General features: G+C 40.4%; 1 protein-coding gene across 4 annotated transcripts in view; it reads left to right on the top strand.

The window, feature by feature from the left end:
• The window catches only part of GNB1L (G protein subunit beta 1 like), a 41,420-nt gene extending 17,163 nt beyond the window's left edge, over nt 1–24,257 (top strand). For 3 of the 4 annotated variants that reach the window (XM_057369053.1, XM_057369052.1, XM_057369051.1), the window contains 6 exons: nt 8,262–8,388; nt 8,627–8,752; nt 10,652–10,814; nt 14,449–14,547; nt 19,235–19,450; nt 23,777–24,254. In XM_057369053.1, the coding sequence (XP_057225036.1) occupies nt 8,273–8,388; nt 8,627–8,752; nt 10,652–10,814; nt 14,449–14,547; nt 19,235–19,450; nt 23,777–24,043 (987 nt within the window). In that variant the 5' untranslated portion in view covers nt 8,262–8,272 and the 3' untranslated portion in view covers nt 24,044–24,254. Of the gene's footprint in view, nt 1–8,261; nt 8,389–8,626; nt 8,753–10,651; nt 10,815–14,448; nt 14,548–19,234; nt 19,451–23,776 lie in introns of all 4 variants that reach the window. The other variant, XM_057369054.1, reaches the window with a different exon arrangement.
• Nucleotides 24,258–24,269: the final 12 nt, after the last annotated feature.

Genomic DNA, 24,269 nt, shown 5'->3' with positions numbered 1-24,269 from the left:
TGTTACATATACTTTTTCTTAATTCTGAAAATTCTTGTTATTCTTCACACTTTGAAGAAGAAAGTATAGAAGAGAAAATGTCATCTGATTTGCACTGTGTTTCGTGTTCCTATGCCCTGTGGGAGGAAAGGAAAAGTAAYAGAACAGACAAATAAATAAATGTGGTGTTGAAACTGGCATGACAGATTCTGCTCTTGCACAACGGAACTGCAATCAATTTATTGTCTTCATTGGTCAAATGCCAGAATAACAGTATAGTATTATACAAGAGGAGATTAATTAAAGTGTAATTAAAATGGAATAAATTAAACAATCATAAAAGTTTGTCATGAGAAAAATATGTGTGTAGAATTAATTAGTTTTCAAATAAAGTGATATTTTAATTGCTCAGAGTTACAGAATCCTTAATTGCAGACATATAATTCTGGCCCAAATAACTTCAGTTGCTGTAACAACTTGATATATTTCTTCTCTGTCAATTCTTTTTAATAGTTTGTTACCAAACAAGATTATTGCCGGAATGTCTGCAAAAATGTCTGGAAGATGTTTAATTAAGACCATGCTATCTGAGGACATTATTAACTCTTGGAACCAAAAGATTTGTGGCTAATGCTGCACTAGGCAGCACCCCTAATTAAGGAGGATGGGCAGACAGAGCCCCGTGGCTGACAGATTGCTATGCATGGCTGAACTGGAGGCTRCTCCAAACAGTCTTTTGATGGTCCTTGGCTTATCAATTTTCTGCTAGATTACAATGATTTATCACATGTACAAACTTAAATTCATTCAAGGTCTGATGTTATGATATAGAGACACTTAAGTAAGTCCTTTTCTTAACTTACTTTTTGTATGTATAATACAAATTCATGTCTTTTAAATTTTCAAAGTGATAAAGCATTTGCTGTCTTTTTTGTCCCCCAATAATTTTATGTGAAGTGTGTAGTAGAGCTAAATTGCTATGGGCTTTTATGCTTTTTTTCTCCAAACAAGGCCAGCTATAGTTATATTGTTGCACTTTCCCAAGTAATTAATGGTTTCAGAAAGTAAAACAGATGGGTGTCTTTTCCCTCATCTGCAAATTGAACCTGTTTATGAAACACTAGAATTTCATCTGTTTCAGCTGTATTTCATGCTGTATTTTAGGCTCCCTGGTTAACAACTAATGCAATAACAATCAGAGGCAGGGGCTCTCATGTTTTCAGAGCCCATATTTTCGGCGTAAATGTATTCATATTTGTCTGTCTCCAAAATGTTTACTTCATGTAAGATTTGCAATGCCCAAAATGTTTAATTGTGTTTAAAAAGGTCAACCAGCTGATAGCTGAAGGCACATTTGTCAGAATGAAAGACTGAAAAAAAATTATCAGTCTGACACAGGGGGAGTATTAGAATGATTAATGTTTATGTTAATTTATGGCTTTTACATATTGATTAATAGCTTTTTGTTCCAGTCACCAAAATGTGTAAGTGGCAATGAGATCCATATGCTAACTCAGTGTCTTTCAAATTATTATAATCATTCTTAGTTTKGTTCCCATGCTGAATCTATGTTTTCATATAGAAAATAATTGGTGTACAGTGACTTTTTTAAAAATTGCAGATGGAAGTATTTGAAAGTGAATCTCAAGACACAAGCCTGGGTTTCAGTATGCCTGAAAGGTACACACTGTCATTTATRTACATTTTTCTTGCAAACTTCCTTACTTAAAATCATAATATTTTGTGCTTTAGCCTTGTTCAGGTAAGGAATACTTACAGACAAAAAAAGTGCTAACAGTGTGAGGAGCCATTATCTGAGTGGAAATCATTAAAAATGTGTTGTGTTGCGTGATGATTATTAGTCATCTTTCCTGCTCCTATAAGATTTCTTGGCATATCACCAATTGCTGATAAGTAGTTTTGTTTGCTATCTGTCCGATGATTATTACAATTAAAATGTGGAAACTTCCATCGTTCATTGTCTCAATGTCAAGAGAAAAGGTAATTTTGGGGATCTTCTGAGAAAGAATGAACTCCTAACTTCCCTAGAAGTTTGTGGGACATGGAGGTTCTCAGCACTTCTCTGAGACTTTTSAAGTGTTCTGAGCAAGCAGTCATTGTTTGTCATTAGAAAGGATTTGGTGGCTGTTTGGAATGAAAGCTGTGACAGTATTTAGTGTTCCCAACCTGTAAGAGGAAGGACTCCTGTCATCTGTAACGTTGGCTGTGTGGCAACAGGTTTATGATATCAGCTAATAAAGGATTCTCTAACTAGGTCATATAAATCACTGCATTCTCTTTGATATTGRTGTGTCACTAGCTAGCAAGTTTTGCAAGCAAGATAGAAATCTGTCTACAGTATCTGGATACTGTATTTTCTAATGCAAACACAAACTAATGAGTGCTCCCAGTCCACTTGTGATTTAAAAAAAATATTATTATTATTAACACATTTAATTTAGGTTTTGAAATCACCAGTATACATCACTGCGCTTAATCTCTACTTTGGCAGTCATAAGTAAATAGTAATRTGAAAATAACCAAGTTAAAAGAAAGCATTTGGTTATCCTTTCCTCTGAAATTTAAGAGTACTTTATTAGTGCATTTAGTAGTTATATCAAAAATTTCCACTAATTTTTATTTCTGCTTGACATCAGTTTCTTAATTTTAAAATTTCTACTGATTTTTAATTTCCACTTGAAATAAATTATTTTTTAAATTTGTTTTAAACAAACCCTAGAAGTATAATACAGTTTCTATCTCAATTTAGCATTGAAGATAGAAATGGGAATTTMAACTGAAAGCTGCATTGTTAGATGACTGACAAATGAAATTTCATGTATTTTGGGGCTCTGACCTTTGCAACTGTTTGTGTAGCACTCCCACATCTCTTGATCAAGCTTCTGCTGGTTTTACTTTTGCTGGTGCACGTTTCTGTCTTTGCACACAACAGACATACCGTGTGTTTCAGGCAGGTGGGGTAAGAATGCAAAAAGCAGAGTGCCTGGCTTTTAGTTTGGGATTTTCACTCTTCCCTAAGTGTTTTCTGTGTGTTAGCTTGTTTTCTGTGTGTTAGCTTGCTACCCAGAAAGGCATTTCTTTGTACATCTGAGTTCCTTTTCACTTCAGCAGCAGAGAGATTTCTTCAGGTGACTGTCTCACAACATCTCTTTGTGTTGTTGACTTCCCTTTTTCAGTGTGTTCTGATAGTTTTTGGTTTGTACATGCAAAATGAAAAGCTGGGCTTAAAAAATGGTCACAACATGTCTGAAGAATCGTTTACCGAATCGTATACCTGCTCTCAGGCCATTTGTAGACAATAACCTATAAAAATTCAATTTTGCAGTCAGATGAGGTGAACTTTAACTTGTTCAACTTGCATGGAATAGTCTGGCATCTCTTTTAATGAAGTATGAAAATTTTACTGATTGAATGGGCTCTCATAGTGCTAAATTTCTATTCTGGGCTTTGAAGAAGTGCCAGAACCAGGCAGCATTTTGTGACARCCAGAATGTCTAAGATATTTCCAARTGCTGCTGTGTTCTAGCACAATTCAGTGAGGGGATCCAGGTGCTCTGGGACCCTCTGGCTCTGTCGTGGTGCTGAGCCAGCAAGGAGGGATTTGAGCCATGAGGAAAGGCCACAGCRCTCATGGCAGCCCAGTTTACGAGGCGTTGCTTGGGCTGAGAGTAGTTTGTGGTTTCACCACTGAGAAACCTCATTGTCTGCAGTGGTTGGAGGCTGCAAACGTGGGAACGTTGCCTTTGGAAAGCTCATACTGCAAGGGCTGCTYGCTTGATTTTAATGGTGGAGATTGCAAATGTAATGGAACAAAATAGTTTGCACTGCACTATTAACTAGAAAGAGTCTGTTATTTCCACTGACTGCTTACAGTTGCAGCTCATGACCCACTCCAAAACACTCCTGTACTTAGAACACAGTGTGCTGTGCAACAGGGCAGAGTCAGGGGGTGCAGATAGGCACAGAACTGCAGGCTGAAAAAGGGCTTTTTTATGAATRAAAAAGCCTTGAAAGGGGGAAGAACAATTTATTCACATCTTTCCCAACTCATTCTTTGCTCTGATTTTTCCTTTGGGAGGGTGGCACCTGGTTGACTGGGAATTGTCAAAAAATAACAGGGATTTCATATATCTGTTTGTRAGCACACCTGGATGTGTTGGATATTTTGCAGTAGTAATTATGTCTGCACACCTGCTGGTTTCAGTCCCAAATCAGTTTGCCAGACATGCCTAGAGAGATTTATTTCTCCTATACCTGAAAAAGCTCTTTTACCATGGAGTTTTTACTACTCTAAATAAGCCTAAAGAAAAATAGAAGAGGATTTTTTCCTGTCTTTGCTTGAGCCATTGGTRTCTCAAATTGAACTATGGAGTTTGTTAGGGGGAGGAGGGTGTTTGGATGATATTTTAATAGCAATTTGTTTTTGCTTCAACGTGTGATAGAAATACAAGTGACAGGAGTGGGAGCAGGAGAATTGCTGAATTCTGCTGGAATTTTTCCTGTGGGAATCTGTTAATGTTTTTAATTCTCTGAGAGATTTTTCTAAGGTAATCCTTTTGACATTTACATTTTTTAAATGACTCTCATTAAACAAAAGCTTAACTTTTTTATATCAAATGCTAAAGTGATGATACTGAAATACCACTGCATAGAAATCCAAATGGTTTGAGGATTATTCTAATTGCAACCTAAGCAAAGTAAGATTTGTGAGGGATATTAATAGTGAATTGTTCTTTAAAATAATGTAATTTTGAAGGAAATTTAATTGTTCTGGCATTTAGCAGATGCATTTTCTTAGACAAAAGAGGTACCTTTTTGGAACCTCACGTGTGGTGCGCTCAGCCGTTCATGAATTGAAACCCTCGTTTGAGCAGCTGGGTTTCCACTCCCCTACATTTGTGTAGCAAATGGAACTGGTGCAGGAGCCCAAGGGTTTGCAGTACAGCTCGTGAAAAAAATTCATTGTCTGTATCACATCAGTGTAGCTCAGCCCCTGAAGAAGGATGCTGTTACCAGCACAGGCAGAGCTGGAAGAACTAAGAAGTGGAACATCTTTTATAAAAGCCAGAGAGCCTGATGGTGAGGTGCTACCTCTCTTGCTGGTAATGCCATCTTACAAGCAAATACTGCCATGAGCAAAATGATTCATGTATTAATGTCTTCAAATTCCTTTCACAGGAGRYAGGAGTCATAGCATGAGGATAATARCACAGGGACAAACATATAGTATAGCCCAAAAATACCTTTAARTGAACTTTATTCTGTACATTGCACTTCACTTGTTCAAGCCCTTGAGCCAGATTTTGCTCTCAGACCAGACTAAATACTAAGCAAATTCATTTAATTAAATTTGTTGCAGATATCCCCAGTTAACAAGAACAGATTGGTCTCCCTGAGGCTAGATAGAGTTAACAAGAAAATAAATGTTGTGCTAATTAGAGAACTCATTTTTAGACACCTGGGGTGAAACTTTAAAAAGTCCTAGAGATGTAGGATTGAAAATTCATTTGGAAATGAGTCTTAGGCTTCTGAATCACTTAGGCACTTTTGAAAAATTTCCCCAGAGGCCTTAACCATCTCACAATCATCATATTTAGCATGTTTGTAGCTGTCTGCGTAGCAAAGCACAGCATAACCATTATCTATTTGAATCAGTATGCCACAGTATATTTCATTAGCCCTGTAAGGTAGAGAAACTGAGCTACCTGCTGAGTTGAAGGTAGGCTAAATGTCTTTTTTTTTGATGATGCTTATGTGTCACCAGGAACAGATTGATGCTTTCTTGGAGTTATTGAAGTACCAGTACATCAAATTTCTATCTCTTTGCAACCTCKTGGGACTTTATGTAGGTGTGTAAGAACTTTTTATTAAATCTTGTCTTAAGTGACTTGTCCAAGCTCATGGATAAAAAAGACAACAGAGATGAAATTTTATACGTCAGCACCTGCTGGAAGGAAAATGAGACACTAAATATTGTCACATTGCCATTCATCTGCCAAATCATGATAGGAAGTAATAAGGACTCAATAAAAATTAGGTTTAATATTAAGTCAAATTTTCAGATTTATATATGATTAGCAGAAAAGCATGGAAAGAACCAGACTCCAAGGAGCAAAAAGTCSCTTCATTTGCTTGCAGCTCAGAAGTATGTTTTCAGTAGGCTTCTTTTTCCTGTAACTGGTCTGAGGATTTTTCTGAAATATCATCCTTGTAAAGACATGCATTARTAGGGTCTGTTTCATGCCAGGTAAAACCCTTCCCACAGCCACGCACACACTTGTTGTCTGTCAGCAAAAACTTCTGTGTCAGTAATTAGAAAAATGCTATTAAAAACCTGCTTTGTAATCCCAGATAGCCTCTGGGTTGACTCRGTTCTCTTTCCTTGCTCAGTGCAGTGAGCCAGAATTGCTCCACTGTGAAGTGGGACCCTGCTCCTCTGACAAGATCTTAGCTACTCTTTTATTTCCATGGTTCTACAAAGTGTCATTTSGAGGGCACTCACACAGCTGTAGTGCCCCAAAGAGGCGTCCCTTGGTCTGACAGGTTTATAATGCAGCTGGAGCATGTTGCAGATGGGGACTTGAGAGCTGGATCTCATCCTGGGGGCGAACCTGTACATCGTGTACATCTGAAAATTTCCTCCAGCCTGCCATGAGTCTGGATCATCCAACAACTTCATAAACGAGATGAGTCAGGGCCCTAAAACAGAGAGGGTATCCACTGAGCTCATTATTTTCATACCTAATTACACAGTGCTATTGAGAGAGAACTGCACATTACGCTGAAGAATCCTGTTTCATCAGTAGCTCTAAAAGATAATTGCATTTAATTAGAACCTATAGATAACATGATTAACTGATCTATAAACACACAAGGTAGACCTGCAAATGAGGTGCATTAGCAAGTGCATCCATTAAACACAATTTGAAAGCTGGTACTGAGGTGAGATGACAATGAGGTTGGGCTCTTTGCTGTGGAACTCGTAGCTCTTGCGCTGTTCCGATTCTCTGCAATTCCTCTGCTGTGAGCCGGACAAACATCTGCTGAACTTCCCTTACTGAATTAGAACACATTTTGTTTAATCTGGGGTAAGATATGCATGAATGGGRAAAAGTGATGAGAGTTGACACCTGTAGTGGCAAAAGCTGCCCTTTTCTGTGTGAGGTTGGGTCAGAAAGGAAGAAGCAGATCTACAAGCATGGCTAGTAATGCCACRGATCAGGCAGCAAAGACTTGCCATGAGGAAAATATTTATTGTAATGGACATTATAATGCATTTTCCAATGCACTGCAAATTGTGATTCCAGCTGAATCAGCTGCTGGTTATCTTGTTCCAGCACAGGTCTGGAGGGTCATTTGCAACAAGTCAGAACACAGAAAAGTTGTCCAGTGCTTGTGCTCAGCTGCCTGCAAAGGTGTTAATGTGATGGGAARTAGCTGGTGAGGGGGCCAGAGCAGTGACTGCCTGTGGGGATCACACAGACTGTACATTTCAGCTCATCAGGAACTGTCCTCTGCCTTTCCYATGGGACTCCCCCATGTACGGGTCCTGTTCTCTGCTGACTCGGACCACATTTGACATGAAGCTGAAAACATCCATCTTTTGATCCTTTAGGGATAACAAACCCCTTGGAATAAAATGCTTAGCATTAACTCAGTTAATATGAAGCACTGAATTTCTTTTTTCAAGAAACCATGCTTGGAACCAAAAATTAGAACACGCTTGGGTAATGGGATTCTTGCATAGAAATGATCAGCATTCCCATCTCTTCTGAAATTCTTATCAGTTTATTCATTCACTGCAATGCTTTTATGAAAATAACACAAAAGTAGTATTTTTGTGAGGAGGAAGGGGAAAGACTTAGCCAAGGGGCTAAGTGGAATGATAAATTACTTGCCCACTCAAATTATGGGTGTCAAGTTTCTTGTATTTTGTAGCTCTTYCCTTTAGCAGCAGGGAGAGCAGCTGACCGATTTGGGATTTACAGGTGGGCGAGAGGTGTGTGTGCATGGCCAGCTCAGCACCTTGCTGGGACAGGAATGCAGCAAAGAGCAAGTTGGACACCTGCTTTGTCAGCTCATCTCGAGAGGAAATAACTCACCCTCAACTGGGTGGCAARTAGAAAAACTACTCAATAATGAAAATTCAAAGAGGAAAGAGGAGAAGCAAGTGTCCTGCTCAGAGTGTACTTGAGGTTGTCTTTTGACTTTGGGCTGCCTTACCCTCTGTGATATCTGTGTCTGTTTCTCTCCCCCCACAGTTACTGCTCCGATGGCTCTGCCACCTCCAGATCCACAGTTTGTGCTCAGAGGTACCGGTGCTGCAGTCCACACTCTGCATTTTTCCTGTGGAGGCCCAGAACCTGATATCCCCCTTCTTTTCTCTGGGTAAGTACCCCAGGGTTTCTGGCTGTGCTGAGGTTGTTTCCTTTTGAAATGAAATATATTATTTTGACAAAGTGTTTCTGGAGAAAACAGCAAYGTGCATGGTTTTGCATATTGGGTGTGTTACCTGTGCATACAGCTTCAGTTTTGGAAACAAAACAAAAAAACAACAAGGAAAAGCATCAGATTCTGATCACCTGCATGCAGTGCTCACACTAAAAGCATCTGTTCCTACTGCCAGGTCTGAGAATGGGTTTATCCATGTCTGGAACCTGAAAACACACAGAGTGGACACAGCATTGGATGGCCATGGAAGAAAATCTGTCTACTGCGTGAGGACAATGGGTGATAAAGACAGGCTCCTCAGGTTAGCAAAGCAGGCAAAAAACAGTGAAATTATTCTTSTCTCTGTGACATGCACTTGTCTCTGTAATTGAAGGAAAGAAAAAGGGTGGGGGGGGAAAGATTCTCTTAATTCTGGAGTCACTTAAAGTTTATCCATCACACATGGAAATGTACTGAAGTACAAAAATACAGAAAAATTCTAGAATAAAAAGTGGGCAAAAAGATATAAAATTAATTTCTGTATGATGTATTATAACGACTTGGGACCTGTAGTGTCTTTATTACTGCACTGAGAACAGGTGAGGTCTTTGGGTAAAGGAAATACACTTGGATTTGAAGCTGAAAAACCTTTCACAGTTGGTTCCAGCAGAAGATTGATATAAAGAATTTATATATAGAAGGAAGATGGAGAAAAGGTAAGAGTGGAGGACTGAAAATGAGCAACAATGCTGAGTTTCACGCTTTTGCTTTGTTGCAAAATATCTTCTGTTCTCGTTTAGCAAGGGAAGGTCAGGAAGATTTGTGTACTTTGGATTAGACAGGTGATCTAGAATAGATGCCAAAGTGTCTGTATGATTAGGAGGTGTTCTGACATGTTTATCTAGAGAAGACATCTTATAATATACAGTGGAACTCATTAGCATTTATATTTCTTATCTGCTTAAGTACAATTATCAACACTCGCCCCCGTAAAATCATATTGAATGAGCATTGTTTGTATAATTATAGAGTTTTTCCATACCTTTGTTTTTGCTGTATAGTTTTTACAGTTCACACAGCAGTACAATTTTAGGGCAACATTTACCTGCATTTTGTATTTTTTTCTTGTAAAGCCAAAGCACAACAATTTCTCGCAGTGTCACACTRTTTGTATTCCCAGTGCTGTAAATGTTGTGTCAGTTTGTCACTCAACTGAACAGCACTGATGTTGAAGAATTCCCAACAGTCTGTAGATTTCCATCTCCTCTGTTTTGGTTTCATRCTTCATCAGGTGATACTGTTAATTAATGTAAGACACGGATAAGGGATTTTTGATGACTCCCTGCCCAGGGGATAACACAAGGACATACATCCTGTGCTACTGTAGTTCATGGATTGGAAGAGTCTGCAACAATTCCTGCAGTGCCCTTTGTGTGGCCTCCTGGCTCTGCCTGCCTGGGAGCAGCACAGGACGGGCTGTGCAGAGGAGTCTGTCCCGTACCTGGGCTGCGGCTGCTGCTGCTCTGGGTTTGGGTGTTTCAGGCACGGCGCTTCCTTGAGCAGTTGTTGCCAGTCCCTCTCCATTGTGGCTCCACACATAGTGCATAGTCCTTGCAGCCCTCTGTGCTCTCCCTGKGCCTGTGGGAAATTGTCCACTGAATAACTGAATCAAAACTGCTGCTTTTTATTTCTCTCTGATGAGGTCGTTGTTGTCTTGCTGTTTGTCTTTCAGCCTGTCAACACATTCCATTTCATTGCTAGAGTGAATGAGTGTTACATGTGCAAATCTTTGGATATTTTTGCTTCCTTTTAAATTAGATCTAATCAATGATAAAAGTATTTTTATTGTGTGTATGTTAAAATGCTCATGAGACTTTATAAGTATATTCACACAAATAAATACCATAACTCAGCCTGATCAAGTCTCCCTGCACAAGGAAACAGAAACTGTGAGTGCAGTGTACCTGCCTGGCTCTCAGGCCCTCCCCACTGCCTGGGACAGTTGAACTTCTTGGCCAGTTCTGCAGTCAGCAGAAGGGTGGTGGTGTTGGGGTCACTGAGTTCCCCCACATTCCATGAAACACCCAGATAACAGCCCCACAGAGGCTGTAGGGAGCTTGGTCCATTACTGCCTGGTAAAGACCCAGCTTGAGTTAGTGCCCTGCAGGCAGCCAGGCTTCCTCAGCCAGCAGCTCATGGATAACTTGTTTTACTGTGACAGTCAGGGGCGCGACCAGAGGATCTGCTTGTGGGATTTAGCAGAGGGACGGACTGCAGTGATGGATTCTGTCTTCACGGAGCACGTGGGATTCTGCAGATGCTCTCTGTTAAAGGTGGCCCAGGGACGCTGGCTAATGGCCATGGCAGCCAGAAGCCTGGAGGAGGTAGGAAGTGTCTCTTTCTCTGTGCTTGAGAGGTTGCTTTTGATACTGAAATGACATAGCTCAGGAGAGGACCTTGAATTCTCAGTTCAAGAGCAGGCAGCACGAGAAGCCTTTGGGGGTTTTAATCACTAATTTTACTACCACAAACATGAATTATATTACTCATGCTTTAATAACAAGCATACCAGCCCAAGATTTGACTGGCATTTAAGTATTTGTAGCTGCTGCTGACCTTTACATGTAGGAGTTTTGAAAATTCTTCTGGTGCTGCTGAATACTGGGAACAAGAGTCCTTCGGGGGAGCTGATGGTCAGCAATTCTGTCCTCAGATGGAAGTGCTCATCCTCCATCTGAAGCTGAATCCGGTTTGGTGAGAAGAGGGGAGGTGCAGGTGATTTGTAATGCAATATGTGGTCCTGCACCCCAGGCTAATTCCTTACCTGGAATAGGGCTGGAAATAGTTGAACTACTATTACCAGCCAGAGGTTTGCTCCATGGGAGATAATTGCAGGGTCCWTTTCAGTTCCTACTGGATAAGTCCACATGTAATACCACTATCACGGCACTCACTGACTGACAGCTTTGTTGGCAATGTCACTTCTGCTTTGTAGAAATTACACTTTTGTTTTCTACAAGGGACTGTTTGAGTGCATTGCACAAAAACAATTTCAGATACTTGCAGCAAAATGCCAAAATTATAAGAGAAGAAAAAAGTGGCATAAATATGAAAAGGAATATTGTAGCTAAGTGCAAATTGCTGATGAGCATAAAAGTTCACATGCTTTTCTGGACTGTAGGTTGTGTATCTTGAAACTGAAAGTTGCATATTTTATATACAAAGTAATAAGTGCCTGTATTGGAAGAAAATGGGAACTTTTTATTACACAGAAGTTAGGCACTCTGTTGACTCACAGCCAGAATGCTCAGCCTTTTACAGAACTAGATACACAACCACTGCAACAGTAAATACAACCATTCTAAGTCCCGTACCTTGTTCTGATCAAACAAAGAACTTCTTCCATTTTACCACAATGCTCAGTAATTCTTATGTTAAACAGAATTGAAAAGTGCATTCTTGTGTCAGCTGGAGAAGTCCTGGTAATGAAGAATTAAATAATCATCTGACCCAAAYAGGAGACATTTACCCTGGTGTCGCTTACAACTCATCTCTGTTTTATTCTCATTTGTTTGGGCCCTGCAAGAGGAGAATGATTTGCTGTCTCCTGAGGTAGAAGAGTTCCACTCTGTGTCTGAACCTTTGCATTGGAACTGTTATGTTTCAATAAATTCACATAAGCTCCCATAATATATAGTGCTTCCAAATAGGCAGCACTGCATGAGACACAGTACATTTGCAGCTTATGATTAAAATTAAGACTTAATAAGTGTTTATGCTTGGCTGGTGTCCAAAAAAGAGTAATTTTGTCTTAAAGCAGGTTCAGTCCATAAATAATGAGATCTGAACAGGCATTTATTTGTTCATGATTGCATTTAAATCACCAATTATGAGTTACATGCACTTTTCTTGCCAATTTGCCAGAAACATGCTAAAAGCTTTATTAATGTGAAAAAGAAAAAGGGTGTGTTTCCTTGTGGCCAGTTTTAGCCACCCAGGAACACTATTAACCTCAGGCAAAGGCAAATCTTTCTTCTATTAAGCAAAACCAATATAAACACAGAACTTCAAGTTTTAGGTTACAGTTGTCAAAATACATGAAATAGTATTTATTTCTAAGGCTCAGTTGCCTTTAATGCAGACAGTCTCTGGAACTGTCAATCCAGCTCAGGCAGCAGCTCATGCCTGCCTGCCTTTTGCACAAAGCTTTTCTCATTGTGTTTTTMTTCGGCCTTTGCAAGCCCAGCTGTAGCCCTTGTACCAGTTCATCTGTTTTTAGTCAAGGTAAAGCAAAGAAGGTTGGGTTTTTTCTTTTAACCTGCAGAAGTGCATTTATCACAGCACACTTACCCTTCCTTATTAATAAAAGTTGCAGTTTCGGTCTTGCCTAGGAGGCAATGCCCTTTGGAGAGACAGTGATGAAAGATGCAAGATGAGGGCAGGTCATCTTCATATTTATAGCCCGTTTCCTGCCACAGCTAACTTGGTCATTATGTTGATAGCAAGAAAGTTGACGAGAGAAAAGCATCTTTTGTTAAGAGTGTAGCTCTAAAGAACCAGAATTCCCAGATGATCAAATTTTGGTCTGTTCCCAGGTCTGGTCTGCAGACTGGATGGCTCTTGGCTGCAGTCACTATTCCTCAAATCTGGAAAACAGTTTCCTGCTCTATTGCTCAGTGGCTTTTGAAAGCGTTCTGTATATTGTGTGCAGTACACTGTACTCGCAGTCCTAGAGTACAGCTGSCTTTTGGCAGGCTGGCTGCAGCCTCTAGAAATAGGAAGATGTTCTGGCAAGCTTTGAACTAAAGGTATGGGATTGGAAAGCCATCGCAGCTGCCGTGGTCTCGATTGATGGCTCCCAGAGGAGCCATATTTGTGTAATACCTCATCTCAGATGCTTAAGGAAATTCACACAACTGGGGCTGTCCAACAGCACTGTCGGGCTCTTGCACATTCTGGAAGAGCCTAGAGTGGCTGCTGAAGCTGGATTTATCAAATGGTTCATGTCATTTAATTTTATCACATAATGCAGACCATTGTTTATTTAATTAAAAGAAGAGATCACCTTGGTGATTAAGTATGCGTGTGAGAAAGAGCGATGTTCCTGGCAGCAAGTTTTTGATACTCAGGAGCTTCTGTTTCTCCAGAATTYCAGGCTTGAGAACCTGCCCAGAGTTGAGGCATTGCCATGTCAATCAAGAGCCTCAAAATCTTCCAGTGCCAAACTAAAAGGGCAGATTCCCCTGATCTCGCCTGCCATCATTGTGAGGTGGAAATGAGCTACTTCCTTGGCAGAGGAATGACTTGCCCAATGTTTAAAAAAAAAAAGSCAATAAAAACCACCCAAACCAGGTCCATGATTCATTACCATCGGTGCAAGCAACAATGGAAGCTGCTCTGCAGAGAGAACAGGTGTTTAACACAGCATTGGCTGGCCCTGCTTTAGACAGGGTAGACAACATTGTGTTCAAAGTACCTGTGTGCAAACACCACTGCAGGCAGCCTTAGCCTCTAGTTCTGGGGTTACGATTTGTTAGTGCAGTCAGCAGTAAATAAAAAATCCCCTTTGAATTTACACACTGCTGTATTTTCATGCATGCTCTGTGTTACGATAACAGCACAGAGGAGAGAATGCAAGTGTCCACAGGTGAACACAACCAAAAAATTAGCAACAGAGATAGAAAAAGGGAAAAGGCAGCAGGGAAGTGTTTTCCAGTTAAGCAGTCTGCAGTATTATCTGTTGTGTGCACAATGTCATTCACTATTTGTAAAGAAGGCTGTAATTAAACAGAGGATTTGTTCACTCCAACAGTTTTGTCTTTCTTAAAACAATGCACTTCTTTAGATARCTGTAGATTCCCCTTACAGCTCCAACTTAGCATGCATTCCTCAGTTTCCTCCAGACAGTTTTTACTGGAAGAGCTTATGCTAACCTTAATCACCTTAAAAGACTTGTGTTTTTAACAGCAGAATTTTGACCTGGAGCCTGACCAACTCCTCTTGTTTTCCTGATGTCAGGTTCAGATTTTGGAGCTGCCATCCAAGACGTCAGTSTGTACCTTGAAGCCAGAGGTGGGTGCCAAGCTGGGCATGCCCATGTGTCTGAAGTTATGGCAGGTAAGGCAACAGCGCCTGCTAATTGTGAAATGTTTTCCCTGTGATTCATTTTATATGAAGCACATGAATCTTTCTTCACTTGGATTTTGATTTATTATCAAACCAATCAAGTAATTATACTATTAAAGGGGGGAAAGATTTGTGAACATCCTTAATGTAACTTTCAGAGCTTTCCAAGCTTTAATGGAAGATTTGCAAATGCTCAAAGAAAGCTTTGTATCCTTAGGATAGATACAGTTTTTGCATCCATCAAGAGGAAAATGAGTGACTTATCAAAGCTAGTTGTTTGATATGGTTTCTCACTGCATTAAGAATGATGAAAAATTATTGGGTTGCTTAAAAACAGTGATTTTAATGGCAGGTTACATTCACTTCAGTGCCCTCAGGATGAGGAAACACTCTATGAACATTTCTATTCCAGACATACAATAGGAACAAAATATTTATGGTGGTACTGACTTCAGACAAGAAGGTAAATARAAGTAGTTAGTGAATAAAACCCACATTTGCAAAATATTAAGCAAATAATATTTATGGGCTGCCAACAGTGAACACAARTAATACAAAAAGGTGGCAGTAGAGGGAGGAAGGAGTTCAGGTGATTGAAATCTCCAGAGAACTGATGGCAAAGGTGATTCCCATATAACCCCCTGACAGCACTGTTACAGGTCTGCAGGACCATCTGAACTCATGTTAGGTATGTGATTCCTGCAGGTTCATTAGAACGTTTGTGTTGGTTTCAGTTGAAAATATTATAAATCAAAGTTTGAGGCCTCAGTGTCTTCACCCAAGATCCTGAACAACCTGAAATCTGGAGGAATTCATTTGCTGACTTCAGACAAAAGTAAGAGGCCACAGTTCAAGTTCCACRCTATAATTAAAAACTAGAAAAAAAGGATATTAAATAGGCTGATTAGGTTTTTATTAAACAAAGTTTCTCTTAAAAATGCAATCAGTGTTCAGTGCTTGATGAAATGAATGGGTCTTTCTGTCTCCTCGACATTTTTTAATAAGATGGAGATAACTGTGGAAATGTTCAGTGTTGAAAATTTTTGTTGCCTGTATAAGAAGTCCTCTGTCTTGCCATATTTTCTACATGCATTAATATTGCTATTCCTCTAGGAAGCAGAGCAGGTGCAGAGTCTTAATTTTATGTAGTTTTTAATTTTGTTGCCAGTGGGGATAAAGCAGAGGACTGGGAACTGGGAGAGAGGTAAATTAYTCCATGCAAATTCTGACTGAGAACTCGCCATAACTTCCTAGACTGCACCAGGCAAGTCTAGATAATYCCTTAGAGTCTCACAGCTGTATTTGCTCTTTTACAAATGTGTGYGCCTTGCTTTAAAGGCACAGGGAAGAGGATATCCTTGAGGGCAGTAATTGCATGTGGTGTACCAAAGGGATGCTGTGCATTCTGCTGTGCGGTTGCACTGGAAGTGGCTCTCTGAGTAAGCCTGTAACCATAAACCAGGAGAACACGAGCTCACCCAGCTGCACCCCTTCCTGAACGGAGGCCGTCCAGGATTTCTTTGTACACTACTGTGTTGGGCAATACAGACAAACCCAGGAGATGAGCACTCCCAGCCCAGCACTCAGGGTTGCCTAAGAGACTATTTGATGTTGCTTGTGGCACAGTAAATTAACAAGTTGAAACAGAAGCTGACAGGGAGAACCCCAGAAAGGTCTGAAGGAAGAGTGCTCAGGGAGGTTGTCCAGTGAGAGTTGGGGGGCTGCAGCCCAAAAATATGGTACCATTGTATTTTTMTGCAGTTCAGAGAAACAACAAACCTCCCAAAGCAGTGTGAAGGAGAAACTTTACTGTAGAGCAGAAGGCAACTGAGTCTTAGGTTAGGCTTGTAGATTAAGCCTCACTGGCTTCTCCTAAGCAGTCAAAAAGCTTGCARCATTTATTTTGTTGTTTTGAGCCCTTTTCCCTCTCATTTTTCTAGATCTGTCCTTAAAGACAGTTCATTCCATTTCTTTTGWAGATTCATGTTCTTAAATACATTGTCCCATAAGTTTCACACCTTCCTGCTATTACTAATTGGGTGGGGTAGGATTTGCAGGAGTAAGGATAGTCTTCCCTTAAATTTTTTGCACTCCTTGGGGATGGCATCATATTGCATAATGGTGCAAACAAAATAATTCAACAAGAATAATACATGTCGAAACTGGAAATTCCGAGTTATTACTTTATATAAACTATTGCAATTATTCCTGTTGAGTTGACAGCAGATCACCTTTTCTTCCTTTCTTGACAGTTATCCAAATGCAACAACAAAATGTTCTGCTTAGGAAGATTTATAATTTAATTTTTCTACTGAAACAGAACATGAATGGTGAGACTTCTCTCCAGCAGTGTCTGTTACTGAGAATTGAAATAACTCGGCATTTGTGAAGCACTGCTTGGTGAGTCCAGGCTCAGCCTGAGAGCTCCACTGATCTTTYAATAGCTTTTATTGTTTTAGTTCATGTACCTATTGAAATATTACAGTTCATATGGTTAGAAAAGTCAGGAAGAAGTAGTATGGGAGACCTACATTTCATAGGAAACAGTACTTCGTTTTTTAAATAGACCAATCTTAGATCTCACTTGTAAATTATCGTTTTTCAAATCTAAAGTGCGAAGCCCACAGCACAAAAAAAAAAAAAAAAAAAAAAAANAAAAAAAAAAAAAAAGAAAAGGTTTTGCTTGGCATTCCTGAAATGCCAAGCACTCACCTGTCTCTGCCATCTGCATAAGGGTTAGGAACTCCTGTGGCAGCGACCATCCCGTTGGGTGTAGGGAGAGGAGCTGATGTGTTTCACTGCCTGATGACAGCTACACCTTCTGTGAAAGCCCCAGCTCCCAGGGACTCTTGCACTCCCAGAGGAGCAGCACAAATAGTTGTGGGGTTTTTCAGTTCTTAAACTGGGGGCTTTTTTTAATTTTAAAAGTACCTATGAAATACTTCGTTTTGCTTTGAAGATATTACCCTTTATAAATGCAAATAAAATCTGGAATGTTCATCCCATTCAAATTATTTTTAATTCTTTTGATATCTCATATCAAAACCCAAATATTCTTAATCCAAAATACCTGATGAGTTCACATTAATTCACATGTATCTGACATATATTCATTGCTCTGATGTTGTATTATTTTAACAAATCAAAAATTTGACAAATTATTCATAGTTCTGGGCACSACCTGTTTTGTGAGCCTTTCTAGCMAGAGCATGCTCCCTACCTTTTCAAAGGATCTTAAAGGAAGGAAGGAGCCTCCACCAACATCCCAGGTGTGGACAGACCCATTCAGAAGGATGATATAGGGGATTTCCTACATTTACAAGGATTTCCCCTTGGTTTCCTTCTTTAAGGAGCAATGTTGTTCCTTGCTCAGTGAGCTCCACTCCTCATTCAAACACTCCTCTAGGCTGGGTAAGGCCAGGAAGCACATGAAGCTGTTACTCAGCAGTTGTGTTACTCAGACCACCCATCTCTTGTTGGTTTAACTCCCCCCAGAGCCTACAATAACCAGTGGGAGAACAGTCTGGACCATTAATAGATGCTGTGAGCCTTTGGCTCCTACAGGTTTGTATCATGACACTGACAACCACTCACCTCATTCAATAATGTGATACTAGTAAAAATTAATTCTTTATGCCCTTTACCTTTATTTTAATTGAATACCAAGCAAACARATCTTGTGGGAGCAGTGTTTGGAGAGATCTGATACCCTATTGGATAGGTTTCTTAGATGTGCCTATGTGAGGTGGCAATAATCCCAATGTCTATTTTGATATTTCTTCTCATATTAAAGAAATAGGTGGTATTAACAGATGCCTCTTTTTTAGTTGTTTTTCATTAGGGATTTGCATCTTCACTCTCGTAACCAGTTACTGCTTACAGCATCATTAGTCTTTTGGCTGGAGCTATGATGAATATTTTCCTTAAGTGTGACATGTAATCCAGTAATGTTCCCTTCTTTGAGTTATTTCAGAGGCTTAAATAAATTAGGTGTCTGCCCAGGGTGCTCTGCCCTTTGGCCTGTGACATCATTAATCAAAATAGCTTTCAATTGGTTACAGTGGGACTTGGCCGCCTGTTAACCCCTTGGTGACTGACCCAGAGATTCCTGCTGGGAGGTTTAGTGTTTACCTTCAAGCACTGTGGTGCTCTTGGGCACGATTCCTCTGTGCACGATCCCCCCGTGCAGCCCTACACTGTGGAACTGGAATCCCTGAGCATGGCACTTCTCAGTGCCCGTACAGGCTTGTATTGCTTGATAGCAACCCAGCTGCTGTGTGCAAACAAAGCTCAGACCATGAAGTAAAGCTCTTGAAAATRTCAGGCAGACTCTTTTCAGGCATTATAGAGGGCAATAGTTTGGATTTTCAGGGAGAAGTTTTCTCTCTCTCTGTATATATATATATGTGTGTAGGTGTTTTAAATATGTGTTTCATATATAAAATTTAGAAATTGATACATAGATATAAAACCCATAAGTGCATATTACCTAGYAATGCTTTCTGTAAGTGGATGGAATTTCAAAATTTGACACTTGGACATCTAAATCTTTTTTCACTTCCGCACCAGTCAGCATTTTAATTTATTCCTTTGGTGCTTGGACTAAAAGCTACATAGGGATGGTAGTTTTCCTTACACACTGTCTACTTCTAAAACAATTTTATTTTTCCTCAATCAGCTCAACTGTGGTTCACAACCTGTTCTTCTAGCTGGCTATGAAGATGGATCAGTTRTCCTCTGGAATGTGTCAATGGGAAAAGCATTGAGCCAACTTGTTTGCCACCAGGAGCCAGTGATGAGCCTTGACTTTGACTCGGAGAAGGCCAAGGGGATCTCTGGCTCATCTGAAAAGGTGCTTAGCATCTGGAGCCTCAATGAGCAACAGAACCTCCAGGTCAGGATCACTGGCCCTCTAGTGTCATTTATCCCACTTTGCACTAACAGTTTGATAGACTAAAAAAATATTTAGTCATGAAGAGGAGTTGTTGCAGATCTCTAGCTAATTAATCACAGACTGGTTAGAATGTCTGTGCTATGTGACTAGACTTGGCTAAAGATGGTGAGGATTTAACAAAAAAAAGAAAAAAACCCTCTCACATGTTTCTGGTTTTACCAAAGTTGCAACAGGCACACAGGCCTAGCATTACTCAAGCCATTGCCTCTGTATCTTCATTTATCACATTAGTAGTATCCCGCTCTCGGAATGTCCTAAACATTATAAATGAGTTATAAAAATGAGAAACAAAGGATTGCTTTTCCAAAGGYTCTGCTTGAATGACTAGAGCGAGCTTTCCACTGTGGGAAAGACAGAAGTATTCCATTAAATACTTCACAAACAGAAAGAGCAGGAGTAGCCCAGCTAGCACCAAGAGGACATGAAGTTTAGGCAATCAGCTTCTTTTGGCACCTACAGAACCCTGTTGGAGACACAAAATCGGGCAATTGGCTGCCCCAGTTTGAATCTGAGATACAGCACCATGAGTGGCTGGGTTAGAAGAAGGTCATGTAACCCCCAGATCAGGCTGTGCTAGGAAATGGCCAGAAATACTGCCTTCATCTAGACAACTTCAGCCAGTGTTCCACCAGTGCCAAGGGGTTAAGCAGGATCTGGAAATGTAGGTGTGGGAATAAAGTGCAAAAAGGCTCATGAAAATTAAAATGGCCCATGCATAGCCTCTCCACTGATGAGTGTTTTAACCTTTTTTTAGTGGCAGTGGTCCCATAAACAATGGAGAGGGCCTGAATCAGTCCGTGTGCCCCTGTGATCCTTGAGAAGAGAGCTGCTGGATGCATCTGTTCATGGGAGAACAATTGCTGTTCCACCTTGCAGCTTTTATGGAGATTTTTTTAAAGTAGTACAGCAAGTTAATGCTGTTTTCTGAACGGTGTTATAGGAAGAAAAGCACATGCTGGGACATCCAGTGGTCACTCATCACCTCAGGGACACTGTGAAGGTGTGGAATCTATGAGGCATCACCACAGCACCTGCATTTCTGGGGTGACAGGGCACTAAATGTGTGTGGTGCAAACACATCCAATTAAGGTGAAGTTTTTCGGACGTGGCACTCACTGAGGAGGGTCTGAACTTTAATAAACAATACAACAGAAGTGAAAGAGGCACTCCAGACTCTGAACAAGTATTGAAGGTGTTCTAAGCCACAAGTCTGATACATAGTGCTCATGGTTTTAGTTTGTTGGTTTTTTGGTCATGTTTGCCCTCTCCCTGCTTGTCACCATCTGCACCAGGTGTTCTTAACTCGGGCAAGTGGAAAGGTGAGCAATCCCAGTAAGAAACTTGGTACTGGGACTCGTTCTTTAAGGTCAAGGTGACAGAAATCTGCCATCATGACAGGCTTCTTAAATTTTCAAATACTCTGGTGTAGAGACAAAGCTGTCCTTTCATATTAATTATAGCATAATTTTTTTTCCAAAATTCAAACAAAATATTATTCTTTACAGCACTTTTCAATTATGAGTTAACTGTGTGCAAGGCTACAGGTACAACTCATGGGAAAAACAGTTGTTCACCTGAAATATTCCAGGTATTGTTTTTCACAAGGTATTCCCATTCCCAGGAAATGTAGGATTTCTTCTTCCTCAGAAGAAATTTAAATGCCAAGTATTATAAGCTACAAGCAATGTTCCTGTGCTTCATGGGAGTATGAATGCCCTAATAAAATGCATCTTTCATATAAGCACTAGAGATTGTCAAGGACACAGATTTTTTTTTCCACTGTTGCATTAATAATATAAACCAGATGGGGATTTTTTTCCCTGACATTCCAGGTACCTGAGGTAATGGTAGATGTTGGAAAGCCACTCAGTGGCACATTATTTTTATTCTAAAAGGTTTTAATAAGTAACTGTGGTGCACAGCTATCTGCCATTGGAGAAGGAATGATGCAATGATGGTACKGCAGCTCTGTTTTAAGTGGCAGTGTTCCAGTGTGTCAATGAATAGATGATGAAGGTAACTGCACAGTTTATTGCTATGGGGAAAGTTTGGTGTATTGTCTTCTACAGGAAAGTTGCTGAAATCATCACTGTCAGCAAATGACGTGATTGGTTATGAGCCTTCTGATTTGGATGAGATAGTGTAATTATGTGATGATGTTTGTGGTAGAATGTAGGAGGTAAACAACTTCTGCAGGTGAATAAACAAAGCAATACTAAGAAATCTGATAAGCACAGAAGCTTCTTTATATATGACAAGAGAAAAAATCCTATAAGCTGTAATGTGTTTTGTTGGTTTGGTTGCTGAGGCTTTTCCCCCAAATGCTGAAGTTAGTCTGCTGCTATTTTGGCTATTTTCCTAATAAGCAGAGGGCTTGAAGGTATGCTTTGGGTGTCATGACTGGCTGAAAGCAACTCACCTGTTTTTACCTCTTTGTTTTCTTAATTACAAGCTGGTTTTCTGGTTAGGAAATTCTGTAGTTAGTGACTTACTGCAGCAAGTCCCGGGATGGCACAAATCCTGGCATAGGATTTCACCTGGCTGCATATGCCTTGAGCAAGCTTCCTCCTTTGTGTTGCTTTTCTCTCTCACTCTTGTATTTGCAGATCATGCACAAATGCCCACTGTTCCCTCATGTTCCATAGCCAAAAGGCATCAGCATTATAGGCTTCCTTTTCAAGTTGTAGCTTGCTGAGGACATGTCATTTCTCCAGTTGCCCTGATTTTGCTGTATGGATCTTGCCCACATAATTGACAGTAATGATGGGAGCACCACACCCCGGATTGGTTATAGCCATTAGCTAATAATGCCAGTTACACAGTAAGGCCCATCTTACATTTGCCAGCTGGTGATGAAAGGGATAAATCCTTTCTTTGCTGGGACATTTATACCAACAAAAATTCCACTGAGGCCATGCTGCATAGGCCAACCCTGGCGAGTTTGGAACCTATGTACTAACAAAAAGCACAGATTTTACAATAGCAGTCCCACAAAAAGGCCCCCATACAGCCTCCTACTTCTYATTAGGCTTGAGCAAAACTTGCTGTCTTCTGTTCTGAATTCGTTATAGACACATTCTTCAGGTCCTCTTTGAAAAAGGAATGTATAGAACATGTAAGAAGCAAGTCAAGTTTCATTCAGCCTTTTATCAAAGTGCAAGCTTTGGTATTTGGTATATGTAAGCTTTGGTACAGGACAGCAGCAGGCACAGGCTTAAAGAGATGATAGCATTAACATGTAATTTCCAATTGTATTTATAAATAACACCGGTTTAGGGCCAGCTTTACGAGCCAAAGGTGTTTTCACCATTTTGACAGAAACTGAGCTATTCCAGTACACAAACAGGCACACTTGTGTGCATATTCTGCATGTGTTTCAGAGGCAGATTGCTCACTCATAGAAGTTACCTGAGGTGAGCACAGCAAAGGTGTATTATAGTGAGCGTTTTCTCGATTCTTCAAGGAAACTCTTGTCACTGAAATGAAAACTTTTCTACCCCAGGAGCTAAGTCCTTTGCAGCCCCAGTGCCTCCTGAAGGAAGCCAAATGCCTCCCAATTTATTTGTGCCCCTCAGAAACCTGTGCCCTGGCAGTCTCCAAACAGTAACAAAAGGCTTCCAAAATTGAAATCAATAACTTGGCCATAATCTCCTCCTTGGATTTAGTGTAAATAGAAGTCTCTTGGAAGGGAGTGCTAGAAATACAGATTTCCTGACACTGTAACCCAATTCCTGGAAACATTCCTTTCTCAAGATTGAGGTGAATGCTGCAACAGCTTATTGMGGGTTTTGTGAGAGGCCACAGGAGTAGAAGTAGTAGTAGTGAGTAGTAGCAGGTAGCTTAAACATCAGCTCAGAAGTCTCAGCCTGGGAATATTGCAGAAGCAGGGAAAATAGATGGCCTTAGCTCTGAATGTTGCAGCTYATACTGGAAGAAAAGGGCAAAACTGTGTAGTCTGGTGCTCAAAAGATCTTGACTCAGAGCTTCACTTGTGACAGAATACATAAAGCTTTAAATGCAAAATAAACTAAAAACATACAAGGAATGGGTTTATTTTTTGAGAATTGCACTGGAGATGGGAGGCTCAAGTGAAGGTGTTTTCTGTCTCTGTCTGTCATTCTCACTAAGCACTATCCACCATGTGGAGAAAAGCTCCATACTACCTGTGTCACACTGGTGTGCTGGTCGGCACTACACCTGCTCCCAAAAGATTCCTTTTGCTTCTGTTTTGAACAATTAGAGCTCATCTGTAACTTTTTCACACAGGTTTACAAAACACACGAACTTGTCAACGCTGGCATATCTGATATCACCATCCGTCCAGACAAGAAGATTTTGGCAACAGCAGGATGGGATCATCGCATCAGGATCTTTGGCTGGAAAAAGCTGAAGCCCTTGGCAGTGCTGGACTATCACACAGCAACCGTCCACTGCGTTTCCTTCTCAGATCACAGCAATGCCCAGGAGAGACTGCTGGCAGCTGGCTCCAAAGATCAGCGCATCAGTGTCTGGTCAATATATGCTCAGACGTGACACGTTCTGCACTGCCATGGACTGGGAAAACAGGACTGGTCAAGCAATTCCTAACACTGTAATTCAAACATGGATGTGGGGAAGTGGTAGAATCTGTCTCCAGGATCAAATGAGAATCCAAGATTAATTCTTATGCTGCTTGTTTAGGCTGTAAGTTTTGTCTTCCAGAGAGGGAAGTGGATTTTAAAAATTATAACAAGCAGAACAAGTCCAGTCACAAAGAACA

Source organism: Malurus melanocephalus, unplaced genomic scaffold, assembly GCF_030028575.1.
Source record: "Malurus melanocephalus ecotype Western Australia unplaced genomic scaffold, MMel_1.1 scaffold_102, whole genome shotgun sequence".
Lineage (NCBI taxonomy): Eukaryota > Metazoa > Chordata > Aves > Passeriformes > Maluridae > Malurus > Malurus melanocephalus.
The sequence above is the reverse complement of the archived record's forward strand: the minus strand, read 5'-3'. Positions and strand labels throughout refer to the sequence as shown.